The sequence below is a fragment of the Danio rerio genome, chromosome 21, assembly GCF_049306965.1.
Source record: "Danio rerio strain Tuebingen ecotype United States chromosome 21, GRCz12tu, whole genome shotgun sequence".
NCBI classification, from domain to species: Eukaryota; Metazoa; Chordata; class Actinopteri; order Cypriniformes; family Danionidae; genus Danio; species Danio rerio.
The window spans coordinates 46790040-46805221 of record NC_133196.1 but is presented as its reverse complement, the minus strand read 5'-3'; the positions used below and the strand labels follow the sequence as shown (position 1 = coordinate 46805221).

General features: G+C 38.8%; 1 protein-coding gene across 6 annotated transcripts in view; it reads left to right on the top strand.

The window, feature by feature from the left end:
* The window catches only part of jakmip2 (janus kinase and microtubule interacting protein 2), a 209527-nt gene that overhangs the window by 17000 nt on the left and 177345 nt on the right, over nucleotides 1-15182 (top strand). For 4 of the 6 annotated variants that reach the window (XM_073935503.1, XM_001921741.7, XM_073935505.1 and 1 more), the window contains exons 4-14: nucleotides 597-806; nucleotides 3087-3185; nucleotides 4218-4364; nucleotides 6322-6462; nucleotides 6540-6593; nucleotides 7383-7505; nucleotides 8308-8436; nucleotides 11436-11519; nucleotides 11613-11675; nucleotides 12719-12817; nucleotides 14998-15096. In XM_073935503.1, the coding sequence (XP_073791604.1) occupies nucleotides 597-806; nucleotides 3087-3185; nucleotides 4218-4364; nucleotides 6322-6462; nucleotides 6540-6593; nucleotides 7383-7505; nucleotides 8308-8436; nucleotides 11436-11519; nucleotides 11613-11675; nucleotides 12719-12817; nucleotides 14998-15096 (1248 nt within the window). Of the gene's footprint in view, nucleotides 1-596; nucleotides 807-3086; nucleotides 3186-4217; nucleotides 4365-6321; nucleotides 6463-6539; nucleotides 6594-7382; nucleotides 7506-8307; nucleotides 8437-11435; nucleotides 11520-11612; nucleotides 11676-12718; nucleotides 14510-14997; nucleotides 15097-15182 lie in introns of all 6 variants that reach the window. The other 2 variants (XR_012396940.1, XR_012396941.1) reach the window with 1 other exon arrangement.

Below are 15182 nucleotides of genomic sequence, written 5' to 3'. Positions count from 1 at the left end.
TCTCCGAAATGAAATATTTAAAATAGGCACTATCTTTATAAATAATCTGCATAGTTGCAATCTAAACAATGACATTCTCACTTAAAAAAGTACATCATGTTGTCCAATGATGTTGTCTCTATGCGGGCGGAGTCATACATATGAGTGAAGAGGCAATATGAGTGCTGTTATAGCAGAGTAACGCAATCCGATCCGAGAACCAGACAGAACTGTTGTATGTATGTATGCATGTATGTATATATATTATGTATGTATATAGATTATTTTGCTTGTTTAAAGAAAAACCTAATTTCGACATATTATTTCTGAAAACAAGACATAATTTTTTGCATGTCTAGAAAAAGCTCCTTTATTAATTTTTAAATCAAAGAGCTTTTACTGGACAAGCAAAAATATTGATATTTTGACCAGAAACAAGACCATAACTAAGTAAAAAACTTTTTTTTTCTAGTGTATGACTTATATTTCGTATTTTTCTCTTTTAATGGTATTTTGTAGCTTGTTGTACAGATCTATATGTGTATGTTATGCTCATTTATGTATGTTTCCAACCCCTGGTTGTTTTAGTTCAACTCAGTGTGTTTTAAACTGTGCAGGTGGACGAGATCAAGGCAAAAGACAGAACGATCTTCTCGCTGGAGAAAGAGCTGGAAACGGCCACAGGCTTCTTGCAGAAACTGCAGCTGCAGAAAGATGCGCTCGACGAGCAGCTGTTCCTGGTCAAAGAGGCCGAATGTAATCTGGGAAGCCCTAAAAGAGAGATCCCGGGCCGCGCTGGAGATGGAGCAGAGCACTGCGGGAGTCCGGTAAAGAAAGCAGATTTGGAAATGGATCAAATCTACATTTATTAACCCTCCTGTGATTTCTTTTTCAAATATTTCCCAGATGATGTTTAACAGATTCAGGATTTTCTCACAGTATTTCCTGTAATATTTTTTTCTTCTGAAGAAAGTCTTATTTGTTTTATTTTGGCTAGAATAAAAGCAGTTTTTATTTTTTTAAAAACAGTTTTAAGGTCAAAATTATTAGCCCTCTTAAGCATATTTGTTTTGATTGTCTACAGAACAAAATCACTGTTATACAATGACTTCACCTAATTACACTAACTTTACTCTTATTAACCTAGTGAAGCCTTTAAATGTCACTTTAAGCTGTATACTAGTATCTTGAACAATATCTAGTCAAATATTATGTGCTGTCATCATGACAAAGATAAAAGAAATCAGTTATTCGAAATGAGTTATTAAACTATTATGTTTAGAAATGCGTTGAAAAAAAATCTCTCAGTTAAACAGAAGTTGGGTAAAACAAATTTACAAGGGGCCTAATAATCCAGGAGGGTTAATAACTTTAACTACTCAAGCAAATCCACAGATGCACATGTTATTATATAGGGCACTTAAAAATAGCCAATCTCAATAAGAGAAATAAATGAACGATTTAAAAAGATAAAGTCTATAAACTAGTCAAACAATCTGTTAGTCACGATAATTGTTCATGGTAAAATTTCTTGATATAAGAAATCTTACATAGAGCTTAGTAAAGAAAATAGATGTCTTAAAGTGATTATTATTACAGTAATAGCAGTGTATTTAGTGGAATTATCTTAAAAATAGCTTGCTGTTCTTAACTAGAGTTACTAAACAGGAAAAATCCTCTTCATTTAGGAATCGTCATTATCCGTTTGTTAGGTGTGACATCATGCGAAGCGGCTTCCGGGTCCAAGCGCAATATTCAACTGAATGGGGAGACTCGTGAAATGGTAATAATAAACGTTTTCAAAGCGATTTAATTGAAATTTTCGAAAAATCACGATCGCAGTATATATGTCCATGCCTAATATGCAATGGCCAGAAAGTGATTCATTTTTTTATAAATTGTTAAAATTTTGGTAATTGTTATGCAGCAAGCCCAGAGATTGTTGTGTACACTATGACTTTATCTAAAATTAACTTTAGTGTGTAATATGAATAAAAAGTTATCATAAAGTAATAATTTCTCAACTCATATGAGTGGCGGCTTGGACCCGGAAACAGTATTACATCCGTCACCAACATGTCACCACTTAACAAGCCGATCTGTCTTAAGAAAGCATTGATGCTTGTGTAAAAATGTGTTGAAAAGAATCTTCTCTGCATTAAGCAAAAATTTTACAGGAGTGCTAATAATTTTGACTTCGACTGCATCTTTGATGTTAGGGATTGGTCAAGAGTATATATTAGTAACATTAAAATAAATAAATAATTTCTTCAAATTTTTCAGAATCAAAAGTATTAAAAAGCTAAGTTTTTAAAATATTTTAAAAATATTTATACTTTATATATTTTTCTCTCTTTTTTTCTAAAGCTTGCAAATTTCCAAAGTAATAATAATAACAATTCCATACAATTTATAGCACTCTTCTGGACACTCAAAGCGCTTTACACATTTTTGGGGGGATCTCCTCATTCACCTCCAGTGAGCTGCAAACATATTGTGCCAGACCGCACACCACACACCAGCTGATTGGTGGAGAGGAGACAGAGTGATGAAGCCAATTGTGATATAGGGATAGTTAGGAGGCATTATGGACGAAGGCCAGTGGGCAAATTTAACTAGGATGCCAGGGTTAAACCCCTACTATTTTTCAAAGGACATCCTGGGATTTTTAATGACCACTAAAGAGTCAGGACCTTGGTTTAACGTCTCATCCGAAAGACTAAGCAGTATAGAGTCCCCTTCACTATACTGGGGCGTTAGGATCCACACAGACCACAGGATAGGTGCCCCCTGCTGCCCTCACTAACACCACTTCCGGCAGCAACCTAGCTTTCCCATGTGGTCTCCTCCCATCCAGGTACTGACCAGGCTTAGCCCTGCTTGGCTTCAGTGGGCGATCATGTGAGAGTTGCAGAGAGCTACCTGCCAGCTAGTATATCAATATACAGTGTATCGCAAAAAAATACTTATTAAAATAATAATTTCTCCAGAAGAAAAAAAATATTGCAATTACTGTGAAAAGATTTCTTGTTTTTGTTAGATATTTAAGGAAAAATGTAAATTTTGCAGAAGGATGTAATCATTTTTGTCACCTGTATGTGTTTTAGGACATGAGGAGAAACCAGAAGCGCGTCAGTGAGCTCAAGTCCACCATTCGTAAACTGGAAGACCGCAATACAATCCTAGTAGACGAAAGAAATGAGCTGGTATGCTTCTGTTTATGTAATTTGGATTATTAACTTATTACCTATATTTGTATTGTTACACTGAGGATGACATTTACATTTAGTCATTGAGCAGATGCTTTTGTCCATAGTTGCTCACAATTGAGGAGGCATTCAACGATTTAACAAGATAAGACAATACACAGAAGAAGTGCCAATTATACAAAAGGAACTGTTAGTGCTCAGAGAATTAAGTGCTAGAGTTATGAGGCTGAGAGTTTTTTTTTTATAGAGGGAATAGTATTTCTACAGGTGGCTTGTCAAGCCCACTTACCTGTTTAATAGGAATAGGAAGTAGGAAGTGTGTTTGGATATAACTCAGTTTTTCGTTATTATTATTCATTTATTGGTTTTCTGGAAATCAAAACTGAATTTAGAAATAGTTTTGAAGCAAATCTTTGCACTTAACGAACAAAATTAAATATGTAAGCTAATGGGTGTCTTCAGTGGAGTGAGTTTGCACCGTTTCCTTACTCCACCAAAGTAAAGGAGTAAAGAGTAAACAAAGTAAAGAGGCTGAATGGAGGAGGCTCATTCTTCATCCTTGCGCTGCAGATCATCTATTTATCTGTTTTCTTGCTAGTGCAGTGTTCAGTTTTTCCTCTTACAAAGTCGCCATGTAAATAGCAAATGCATCATGGTGCGACGCAACTGACTCCCAAGGGGAATGCCAGAACTCATTAAGAGAATAAGCAAAACCCTGTTATACCATGCGTCAGGGCGCAGAGCGTACTTTTCCGTCCTTTAAATAGCAAAAGTGGATTCAGACATGCCCTAAATGCTTTTACGCCATGCGCTTTAGACTTTGTGATTAGATCGTTAAAATAGAGCCCATGGAGTTATTGTGAGAAAGAGTTGGGCAAAATAATGATTCTCTTTTTAAAAGCACATTATAGTTATTGTGTTTGGTTTTATGGGGCTGTTAAAACAAATGTAGGCCTCTTCTTTTATGTATGGTGTAGAAAACACTCTTTTTATGTTTATAAATAATTAACCCTGAATTGCTCCTCTCAGCTGAAGCGTGTTCGGGAAACGGAGAAACAGTGCAAGCCATTACTGGAGAAGAACAAAATATTAAGTAAGAAAAATGACGAACTCAGCCTGTCTCTTCAGAGGATGGAGGATAAAGTGAAATCAGTCACCAAGGAGAACCTGGAGATGGTGAGTAACTCAATAACGGAAAAGTGCAGGTTTGTTAGTGTAGATGTAGTGTGTGATTGAATGCACTGCATTTAACTGAATACTGACAAAGTACACTATAAAATAAACTGAAACATTTTCTGGGATAACTTAATGAAGTTTATTTATAAACCAATTTCAAAAGGATCACGTGCTTGTGATTGCTTGCGGCTGGTCCCCCATTGCTCAATTTATAGTTCCATATAACAGCCATCTTCGTTTTGAAGAATCCCCCCTTCCACCCGTACTCTTCCTCCTTTCTTAGATGGGTGACCCGGTGGCCCGGTGTTTAGCACTGTTGCCTCACAGCAAGAACATCACTGGTTCTAGTCCTTACCAAGCCTGCTGACGTTTCTGTGCGGAGTTTACACAATCTCCCCGTGCTCACATGGGTTTCCTCCCGGTTTCCTCCCACCGTCCAAAAACAGAGCACCCGCGGGGTCTTAAAGACATTGAAAAAGTCTTAAATTTTATCATCTCAAATTAAGGCGTTAATTTCCTTGAATTTGGTATATAAAGTCTTGGATTTCGTTACAAAGGTCTTATTTTATTTATTTATTTTTGCCTTTCCTAGGATTAAAGTTTGGGGGGGGGGGGGGGGGGGGGTCAATGAGGGCAGATACCAATGAGGGCAGAGGGGCATTGGCTCTAGCCACCGGGCCACCCCCCTGTACACGGCCCTGCATCGAGATATCGAATTGAACCGAATCGATGGCATGATAATCTTAACCGAAGTATCTTAAGCCAAGGAACATCCTATCTTACTGTGACTCAACACCAACTCAAATGCGTTGAGAAAAAGCCACAAGCAGAAGTTGACAGGACTTGAGAGTCTGGGCGAAAAAATTGCAGCCAAAGCAGCAGAGCTGCGGAGGGTATAGTGTTGAACACCAAGTTCAAATTCATTTGTTTATTAAAAATCAAATATGTGTTACGCTGTTGCGTATGTATTAAATATAACTGACAGTTTAAATAAAATGTTTTATTCAATTCAAGTAGTCACTTGTACAAAATTAATTTCTAGGGTTCAAAATTGATACAGATTTTACATTTTTCCCTCATACTTCTGTCGGAATGGCTATGAAGTTGGCATTAAATTTCATTTGAAATGGTATTAAAAAGGTCTTAAAAAGCCTTGAATTTCATTTGGAGGATCCCGGGGGAACCCTGAAAAACACGCTACTCAAGTTAAATGACTAATCCAAATCAGCACCATAGACATGCTTCTAGTTAGTAGCTATATCTAAAGAGCAATCACTATCTGTTCATTAGCTACTACAGCAGGGGAGTTCTCCAGATCTACCTGAACTCAAACTCCCCTCTCACCTTGCCAACGGGAGGGAGCCGCAGGCTCGAGGATCTTATGAGCTCGAGGCTCTCTCCCGGGACAGCATGCCAAACAAGCTTTATAATCAATCATCAGCTAAGTGTGAACTCTTGAATTTTTTTATGATCAATCCACTTAAATTTGTTAAAGTCACTTAATCGTCAACATGAATGAATTATGTGGAACCCTGCATTTTTTATAGTGTACTGAAAATACTGGACTTTGTTTTTAAAGGTCCCATGAAATTAAAATTAAAAAATGTCATGTTAGTTTCAGTCTGTTAGATGTTTACATGTTTACATTGGAAAACAATAGAAAAGTTGTGCATTGGAATGAAAAACCCCATTCTGTGTGAACGGCCCCAAACATGATTTTTTAACAATTGCCTAGTCAAGCAGCTGTACTGAACATACCATTTTTAATGCTTTTTTGGAAATGCGCACCAAATAAATAACCAAAAAATCTAAATACAATAAAAGCAGTAAAATTGTGAGATTGTATTACTTGGAATGCTAATAGTCGGTTCATGTTTGAATCATGTAAGTGTCGCACATGCCATGAGTTGAATTATTTGAGCAATTCATTGTTGCGTTATTGTGTCGTTATATTCAGAAGGAAAAGATAACGTCGCATCCTCCTCTGAAGAAGCTGAAGTCTTTGAATGATCTGGACCAAGCCAACGATGATCAAGAGATCGAGTTCCTGAAGCTGCAGGTTCTGGAGCAGCAGAGCATGATCGATGAGCTGACACGCGTGAGTTCTTCTTCTGAACACCAGCTGAACTTACACTAGAGAGCACACATATCTACGTTGTCCTCTGTGTTTTGCAGGATAGAGAAAAACTCTTGAGGAAGAAGAGGCATAAACGAAGCAGACCTATAAAGGTGAGCTTTATTTCAAGATGAACTGTGTCACTTTATTCTTTTAGATCTTTCCAGTTTCATCTGGAATACGTCCTAGACCCCCTCCTGAAGTGGTTTTAGCTATCGGATTTATATCCGTCTCTATTGAATTTCAGAGGACATTTACACCTGTCCTTTTCATGATCACATAGCTATCGCATCAGAAAAAAATGCATGAAGTGACCAGGGGTAAACAGCCCCCATTTAAGCCTGGTTTATACTTCTGCGTCAAGTGACCGGCGTAACCCACGGCGCATGCAACGTGCGTAGCTGTGCGTGTATACTTCAGCGCTCTTTCTCTGTTGGTCTGCATTAACACTTCCAAAACGCTAGTTGGCAGTGAGGTGTAAATGTTCCTTTGAGTTTCTTCGCTGCTGTTTTGCTTTTCCTGAACACTTCCTGAATGTACAAGTGGCTCAAACTCGCTCATTTTGAGGCAGGAACCGGCGGACGTGCAACAACTTTAACTATGAGATAAACACAAAACAAAACTTTCCATCCGGAGCTCCTTCACGGGACTCCACACTTGTAAACAATCGCTCCATCAGGCTCGCACCATTCACACAGCTCTCGGTCCCGCCCAGACTCGTCAGCGCTACCAAGCCGACCAATCACAGAGCTTGCGCTAACCATCGTTGTAATGTGTAGTTACATTTTTTGAGAGGTGCACGTCAGCGACGCCGGCGAAGGGCTATGCGTCATAAAGAATTAGTATAAGTATAAGTATAAATCAACCTTTAGCCAATACTGATCTTTTTGTCCTGTTTGCAGAGGCATATAGTTGTAGACACGTTCTATGGGTATGATGAGGAGTCGATGGATTCGGAGACTTCATCAGTGGCTTCCCTGCGCATGGACCGAACACCAGCCACACCAGATGAAGATCTAGATGAGGTGAGCATTTGGCACCATGACCTGTGCTTCCTTTAATTTACAATTTACACAAAATCAGAAAAAAGCTAAGGGCAGTATGGAAAACGCAAATGAAAAAAGAAAGTTGTGGTTTGAAACAGGTGATGTTTAAAAAATTAAATAAAATCATGAGGAGCACATTAAATAATTATAGTTGTATTGTCTTGTCTTGTATTGACCTTTGAGGTGGAGGGGGATGAGGTATATTTTTCATTAGTGTTTCTTTTATTTACTTTTGCTTTTATAATCCCCTCATGTTTTCTGTCTTGTGCCAGTTCATCGTCTAAAACCCCCCCCTTGTGTTCCTGTTCTTGCTCTTGTCATGCCAACCTAGCCAAGTTTGTTAGTCTGTTAGTGTTACAGTTATGTTTTTCCCCCTCAGGGTAGTTTTTGATCTTCTTTTGTTTTATTTTTATTATCAATAAATCATCCTGTGTTTGCACTTGAGTCCTCGCTCCCTCATCCTTCCTGAACCGTGACAGCCATGGTCACCACATGGCAATTTCTTAAATGAGATTGGGGAGGGGGATTCATTTTAATAAAATTTATTTACAAAGTAAACGAATAATTGTTATTTTAAAGGAATATCTTAAATTAATATTGATATTTATTTTGGGTTTGAGAATAATATTTATTTTGTATTTTATTGAGTAATTCATTTTAGCCAATGGGAGGGCATGCCCCCCTCACAAGCTCCGCCATGGTCCCAAACTTTTCTGATTAAGGATGGTAATTCCAGTTGCATATGTTCATTATTTCTCCTGCTGTTTATTTTTTTCTGAAGGGTTTGGCGGCGGAGGAGTCTGAGCTGCGCTTTAAACAGTTGACTCGTGAATATCAGGCTCTTCAGAGAGCTTACGCCCTGCTGCAGGAGCAGAAAGGAGGAGTGCTGGATGCAGAAATGGAGGCTAAGGTATTTCTGAAATACAGGGTTCCACACAATTCATATATGTTGTCCTAACACAAATCGATTAAGTTAACAAATTTAAAAGGATTGAACGTAAAAGAATTAAAGTCCGCATGAACCGGAAGCTGCAATCATTTTTTTTATTGCATTGTGATGGAGTTCCTTGATAAACAGAATATTAAATGAGAAGACAGTGGCCGTGGCTTGTATTTACTACTGCGAGCTGATTGGATGCAGTAAAGTAGGCATTTCATTCAGAAAGATGGGGACAAGGGTTTGGGGAGAGTTATTACAACCTAACAGACTCCTCCTCCTCTCCATCTCTGTTTGTTGTTTAAACTGACAGCTGGAGGGGGTGTGGTGAAGTATGTTAGCCACTCCTATTACCTTAGACAGACCTAATCAGAGAATTGAACTGATTAGTTCAAGTATGTCTTTCTTTTCTTTTCTTTTTTATTCTTTTAACACATGTTAGTCTGTTGCATCTGTTTTTAACCATTTTATTGTTTGTTTTTGTTTTCTTATACTTGTCTTTTTTACTCCTGTTTATGTAAAGCACTTTAAATTGCCACTCTGTATGAAATGTGCTATATAAGTAAACGTGCCTTGCCTTGAACTAAAAAACAAACAGGAAGTGCATTTACAGATTTCAATTAAAGATTTCAAGGGTGAACAAATGTTTTTGTTCTTAATGACACGCACAGATGAACTGTTCACCACAAAACTAGCAATGTGAGCTAAATCAATATGGTTAGGTTTGATTTCATGGGTACTTTAAAGGACACCCTGGAGATTTTTTTTTATATATTAATAGATTTGTGTGTGTTGAGCATCAGTTAAGACAATGTTAGCACCTGTCAGCTTTAATTGTGGGTAAAACTGTTAATTTCTTTGCATTTTAACTTTGTAAACTATAAACTCATGCGTCTCCTCACGGTTTGTCTCAATTTGTGAGCTTACTGACATCAACAGTTTTACGCTCCCCTTCTCCCCTACTGGCCACACCCACTCCTGCCTTTTGCTCGCGGAGCTTCACACCCATTAATCATGCATCTTTTGAAAAAATTCTGAAGTAGACTTTAAGCGAAAGTGAGGGGTGTCATGGCCCTTTAAGTTGCCCCGAGTTACTGAAGTTTGTCCTGCGCGCTTGCGTTTTTTTTTAGTTACTTCTTTGGTTTGGTGCGTTAATCTGATCGTTACTATTATTCAAAAGAAGGTAATGATTCGCACTCAATTGCTTCATACTGTTTTTATTTTTACTTTTTCTTACATTTTACGGGTGATAACAGACAAACAGACGTTTCGGCACAAAGCCTTCCTCAGTGTGTGACACATTTTCCAACTCCACCCTTTTATTCCATAGTCAATCACAATGTGCAATTAGTTAAACCGTCACTCTCATTTCATTATCAATTAATCACACAATAACTTATAATCTTCACAGCAATGACAATAAACATTCTTCCCATTTCCGACCTCACTCCACAGAGATAAAGTGCATCAACCACCATCACTAATCAGGTGTACATCAATACAAAAAATTCTAACAGTTGACATTAAAAGTTTTCTACATTTAACAATTACTCAAAGATTAAAAATAACAAGTCTTACCTTCATCTCTACTCTTACAACCAACCTACTCTTACATCTCTGTGGAGTGAGGTCGGAAATGGGAAGAATGTTTATTATCATTGCTGTGAAGATTATAAGTTATTGTGTGATTGATTGATAATGAAATGAGAGTGACGGTTTAACTAATTGCACATTGTGATTGACTATGGAATAAAAGGGTGGAGTTGGAGAATGTGTCACACACTGAGGAAGGCTTTGTGCCGAAACGTCTGTTTGTCTGTTATCACCCGTAAAATGTAAGAAAAAGTAAAAATAAAAACAGTATGAAGCAATTGAGTGCGAATCATTACCTTCCTTTAAGTTGCCCCTAAATAAAATCTCAAGAATTGTGTTGATTCGGCTCATTTTACATCAGTAGTTTGAATAAGCAATAAAATATATATATTTTTGAGTGTGGGTTATAGCTAACGAATGATCACCTATTAACATTAGCCAGATTGCAGAACTGCATATTCTTAAGGCTGATTTATACTTCTGCATCAAGTGTACGTGTATGCTCCAGTGCAGCCTTCGTGCGGCAGCATAGCACTGGCCATGGCTGACACCGACACTGATGTGCACCTCTTGAAAAATGTAACTAGACATCGCAACGTCTTGTAGCGCAAGCTCTGTGCGATTGTCAGCTTGTTAGCGGTGACCAGTGAGGTTGATGTCATTCACACGGGGCGTCAGCGTCAACGCTTCCCATTCATATTGAATAGGTGACATCGAGTGTTGCAGAACTGAATTGTGGATCCATCGGCACTGCTTCAGTGGCATAGCTAGCTGCAGAAGTTGGAAAATTCTCAACTTTTCAAGTGCCAGTGGAAGCATCAGCCAATCAGATCACTTTATGCAAATTCCTCAGCTCAGACAGTAGCCGATTGCGGACGTACTTCATTGGCTGATGCTGCTATGATGATCATGCCAGCCCTAACTTCATGCCCTCTGTCAATTATTGACACTGAAGCCCTCTGTGAATCGAGTGGAAGAGCCATGAGCCCGATGGAGCGACTGTTTACAAGCGTCAAGTTCCATAAAGGAGCTCCAGATGGAGACTTTTGTTTTGTGTTTACCTTATGATTAAAGTTGGTGCACGTCTGCCGGCCCCCACTTCTAAATGAGAGAGTTTGAGCTTCTTGTACATTAAGGTAGCGTTCAGAAAAAAGTTACTCTCTGGCGAAGAAACTCGACACAGGGGAACATATAAACCTGCTGCCAGCTAAAGTTACAGAAGTGTTATTGCAGAGCAACACAGACAGCGCGCAGAACTATATACAAACAGCTATGTGTAAGGCGTGCGCCGTGAGTCACGCCGATCACTTGATACAGAAGTATAAACCAGTCTTTGATTCTTATTTCAGTGTATTTGATAGCTGGTTTTATCTTTGTAGGCTCATGAGCAGCTGCAGGCTGAAGCTCACAGGTATAAGGCTAAAATCGAAGACCTGGAAAAAGAGCTCTCTCTAAAAGGACAGGTAAACCTCTTTTACTGTTACTAGTGTTTGTAAAACCCAGACACATTAGCACGTTAATATAACACACAGTGTCATTTCTTCTTTTAATCACAGGACTCTAGATGGGTGGAGGAGAAGCAGTTGTTTATGAGACGCAACCAGGAGCTGCTGGATAAGGTTTGTGTTTATGTGTGTCATTCATTCATTCATTCATTATCTTGTCGGCTTAGTCCCTTTATTAATCCGGGGTCGCCACAGCAGAATGAACCGCCAACTTATCCAGCATGTTTTTACGCAGCGGATGCCCTTCCAGCCGCAACCCATCTCTGGGAAACATTCATACACACTCATACACTACGGACAATTTAGCCCACCCAATTCACCTGTACCGCATGTCTTGGGACTGTGGGGGAAACCAGAGCACCCGGAGGAAACCCACGCAAAGGCAGGGAGAACATGCAAACTCCACACAGAAACCAGAGCACCCGGTCCCCTGTTTATGTGTGTGTATGTGTGTATTCAGGTGACGCAGTGGCGCAGTGGGTAGCACGTTCGCCTCACTGCAAGAAGGTCGCTGGGTTGCTGGTTCGAGCCTGAGCCTCAGCTCAGTTGGCGTTTCTGTGTGGAGTTTGCTTGTTCTCCCTGCGTTCGCGTGGGTTTCCTCCGGGTGCTCCAGTTTCCCCCACAGTCCAAAGACATGTGGTACAGGTGAATTGGGAAGGCTAAATTGTCCGTAGTGTATGAGTGTGTGTGGATGTTTCCCAGAGATGGGTTGCGGCTGGAAGGGCATCCACTGCGTAAAAACTTGCTGGATAAGTTGGCGGTTCATTCCGCTGTGGCGACCCCGGATTAATAAAGGGAATAAGCTGACAAGAAAATGAATGAATGAATGAATGAATGTGTGTATTCAGTTTAGGGTTGCCAGATATTCGCAACAAAACTTGCTCAAAATTTGCTGCGTTTTCATCACCCATTTTTTTACAATAACCCATTTTCCCATTTCCGAGATGCTTCTCTACTGCACAGTTAAACAAGTAAAAGCAGCTGAGTTTACTGTAAACTTCTCTGACGGCTGAACTTGTACATGATCATGCCTTCAATGTAACGTTGCAGCTCCTCATAGCAGAAATTTGCTGATTTGTGGTGTTTTTGAAAGGGTCCTGCTCACTCATGAACGCTCATCAGCGAGTTGACATTTCTTTCTGTCGTGTCTTCGACAGGTCGACAAGTTGGAGAGTGAAAATGGAAAACTGCAGCAGGAACTACAGGACTCTAGAGATCAGAACGAGCTGCTGGAGTTTCGCATACTTGAGCTGGAGGTTGGATCTTTGTGCACAGATTACATCCACAAGAAGTCACATGTTGACATTACCTTCATATTACAGTTAGCTCTGTCACTAACTGTCACTGTCATTTCTAAATAATAAACCTACTATAAATTAAAAGCATTAATGCATGCTATATAGTTTTGTTTTCACAAGCTTTGGAGAGGTAACATAAACTCCGCTTTTTTAAATAATAGGTCACCTATAGCTTTCATCATGAACCACTGCTGCATTCAAAATGGCATACATGATTTCAAAATGCACTACGAAGGCAGTGCAATTGTCAATATGAAGATCGCTTAAACTGAATTGTAAAATACTTTGAAAGCAAATTACACCTTTTTTTCATCATTCCAAGTTTAAATGTTGGAAGGTTTGAAAGGAATAGGGTATAGGGGGGATAACTGGGAATAGAACACAGCCAGGAACTCTGCTTCTAACTACAGCTCTAGAGGAGCAGTTGCAAACACACAAGTTTGCGACAGAGTTTGCGAATGTTTTTTGTAACGATGAATTTGGGAAACAGCAAATCAATGAACTATGTTTGTAACGACGGATCTTGCGACCTTAGTTGGCTAACGATGGTTTTCGGAAATGCACCCCAGATCTCTGCCTGTTGTCTGCTCCTTATTCACACAATAATCTCACTGTAGAATTAATATTAATGAGAAAAACAATGTTTGGAAATGTAAATTAATATTTCAAACTCACATGCTACAGAAAAATATAGAAATAAATAAATTAAACCTGTTTTTTTGTTTAAGAATACTAGTGGCTAAAGTACTGTATATTCACTAGTGTTTCTCTTTCAGCCAAAAACTGAAAATGCCTTTGTTCAGTCAATAATCTAGGGTGGCTAAAAAAATTTGGGACGCAGCTTGCAAATGTTCGTTGAAACAATAGATTTAGGAAACATCAAATCAACAAACTATGTTTGTAACGACAGAACTTGCGACCTTAGGCGGCTAACGATGGTTTTCAGAAACGCACCCCTGGATGATCTGTAACACGGAGAGTGACACTGACAACAGAAGTAGGATCCATTTGCAGGTTTATTCAGAGTCAGTCAAGCAATAGCCAACACAGGTGAAAACAGATGTATAGAGGCAGTCCAGAATCGTAGTCAAATAACAGGTGAGAGGTCGTAAGGCAGACTAGGACAAACGGCTAACAAGGCTAAGGTCTAAACACAGGACATCAAGACAAGGATAACATGTTGTAATGTCACTTTACACAAAACAAGACTCAGCAGTGGGGGGTTTCAAAGTGAGCTGTATATATGTGTGTGTGTAATCAGTACATGAGCAGCATCAGCTGTGTGTATGCAATCAGTCAGGATCTGGAACCGGTTGTGTGTGTGGAGCATGTCTGGTTCTTGTAGTCCATTTATCAGAAGATTTGTAGTTCATGTGGATGTATGTGTTACCAGCGACCTCTGGTGGTTTGATCGCTGGTGAACATGACATGATCAGATCAGATCAGATCTGTGTGGAGCTCTGCCTATTGTCGGACTCTTTGTTCAGACAGTAATCTCACTGTAGAATCACAATTAATTACAAAGATATTATTTGGAAATGTAAATTGTTATTTCAAACTGACATATAGAAATAAACTACTTTTGCATAGTACTGTCTATTCACTTGTGTTTATCTTTCAGCTTAAAACATTTTCAGTCAATAATCTTGGGTGGCTGAACATTCGGTGCATCCCCCTTTCCAAAAATGCCCTTACAAAGCCACAAAAACAGCTTGTTTCATCTTGTTTCTGGTCCAAATGTGAAAATATTCTTAAATCAAGAAGCATTTTCTAGACAAGTTTTTTGTTTTTGTTGTCAGAAGTAGTAAGTCAAAATGAAAACAAGCTAAATAAATTTAAAAGGTTTATTTTACTTACTTTGGCAGATTATTGTGCTTGTTTTAAATAAAAAAACTTGATTACAATTGACCCTTAAAATTGATCTGAACCCTTTTTCATTTGCCTGTATAGAATTTGTAGACATTTGGACGAGAAACAAGACAAAAACTTTTCTTACAAAAAGTAAGAACATCTTTATTTGCAGTGAAGACATATAAATGCAAAACGTCTGCTGAAATGAAATAGTCTATGCTTCATCATTGGCTAATGCTGCTATAGCTTCATCTATTGAACGCTGTGAAATGTGTTTCATCTGTCAGGAGCGTGAGAGGAGGTCGCCTCCATTTACCCTTCAGATCCATCCTTTCTCTGAGGGAGTGAGTGCACTGCAGATCTACTGCATCAAGGAAGGAGTAAAGGTAAATTCCAGCTCACAAAAAGACATTTGCTTTTAGTTTTATAGTTTTGATAACTCATTTCTAATAACTGATTTCTTCTACCTTTG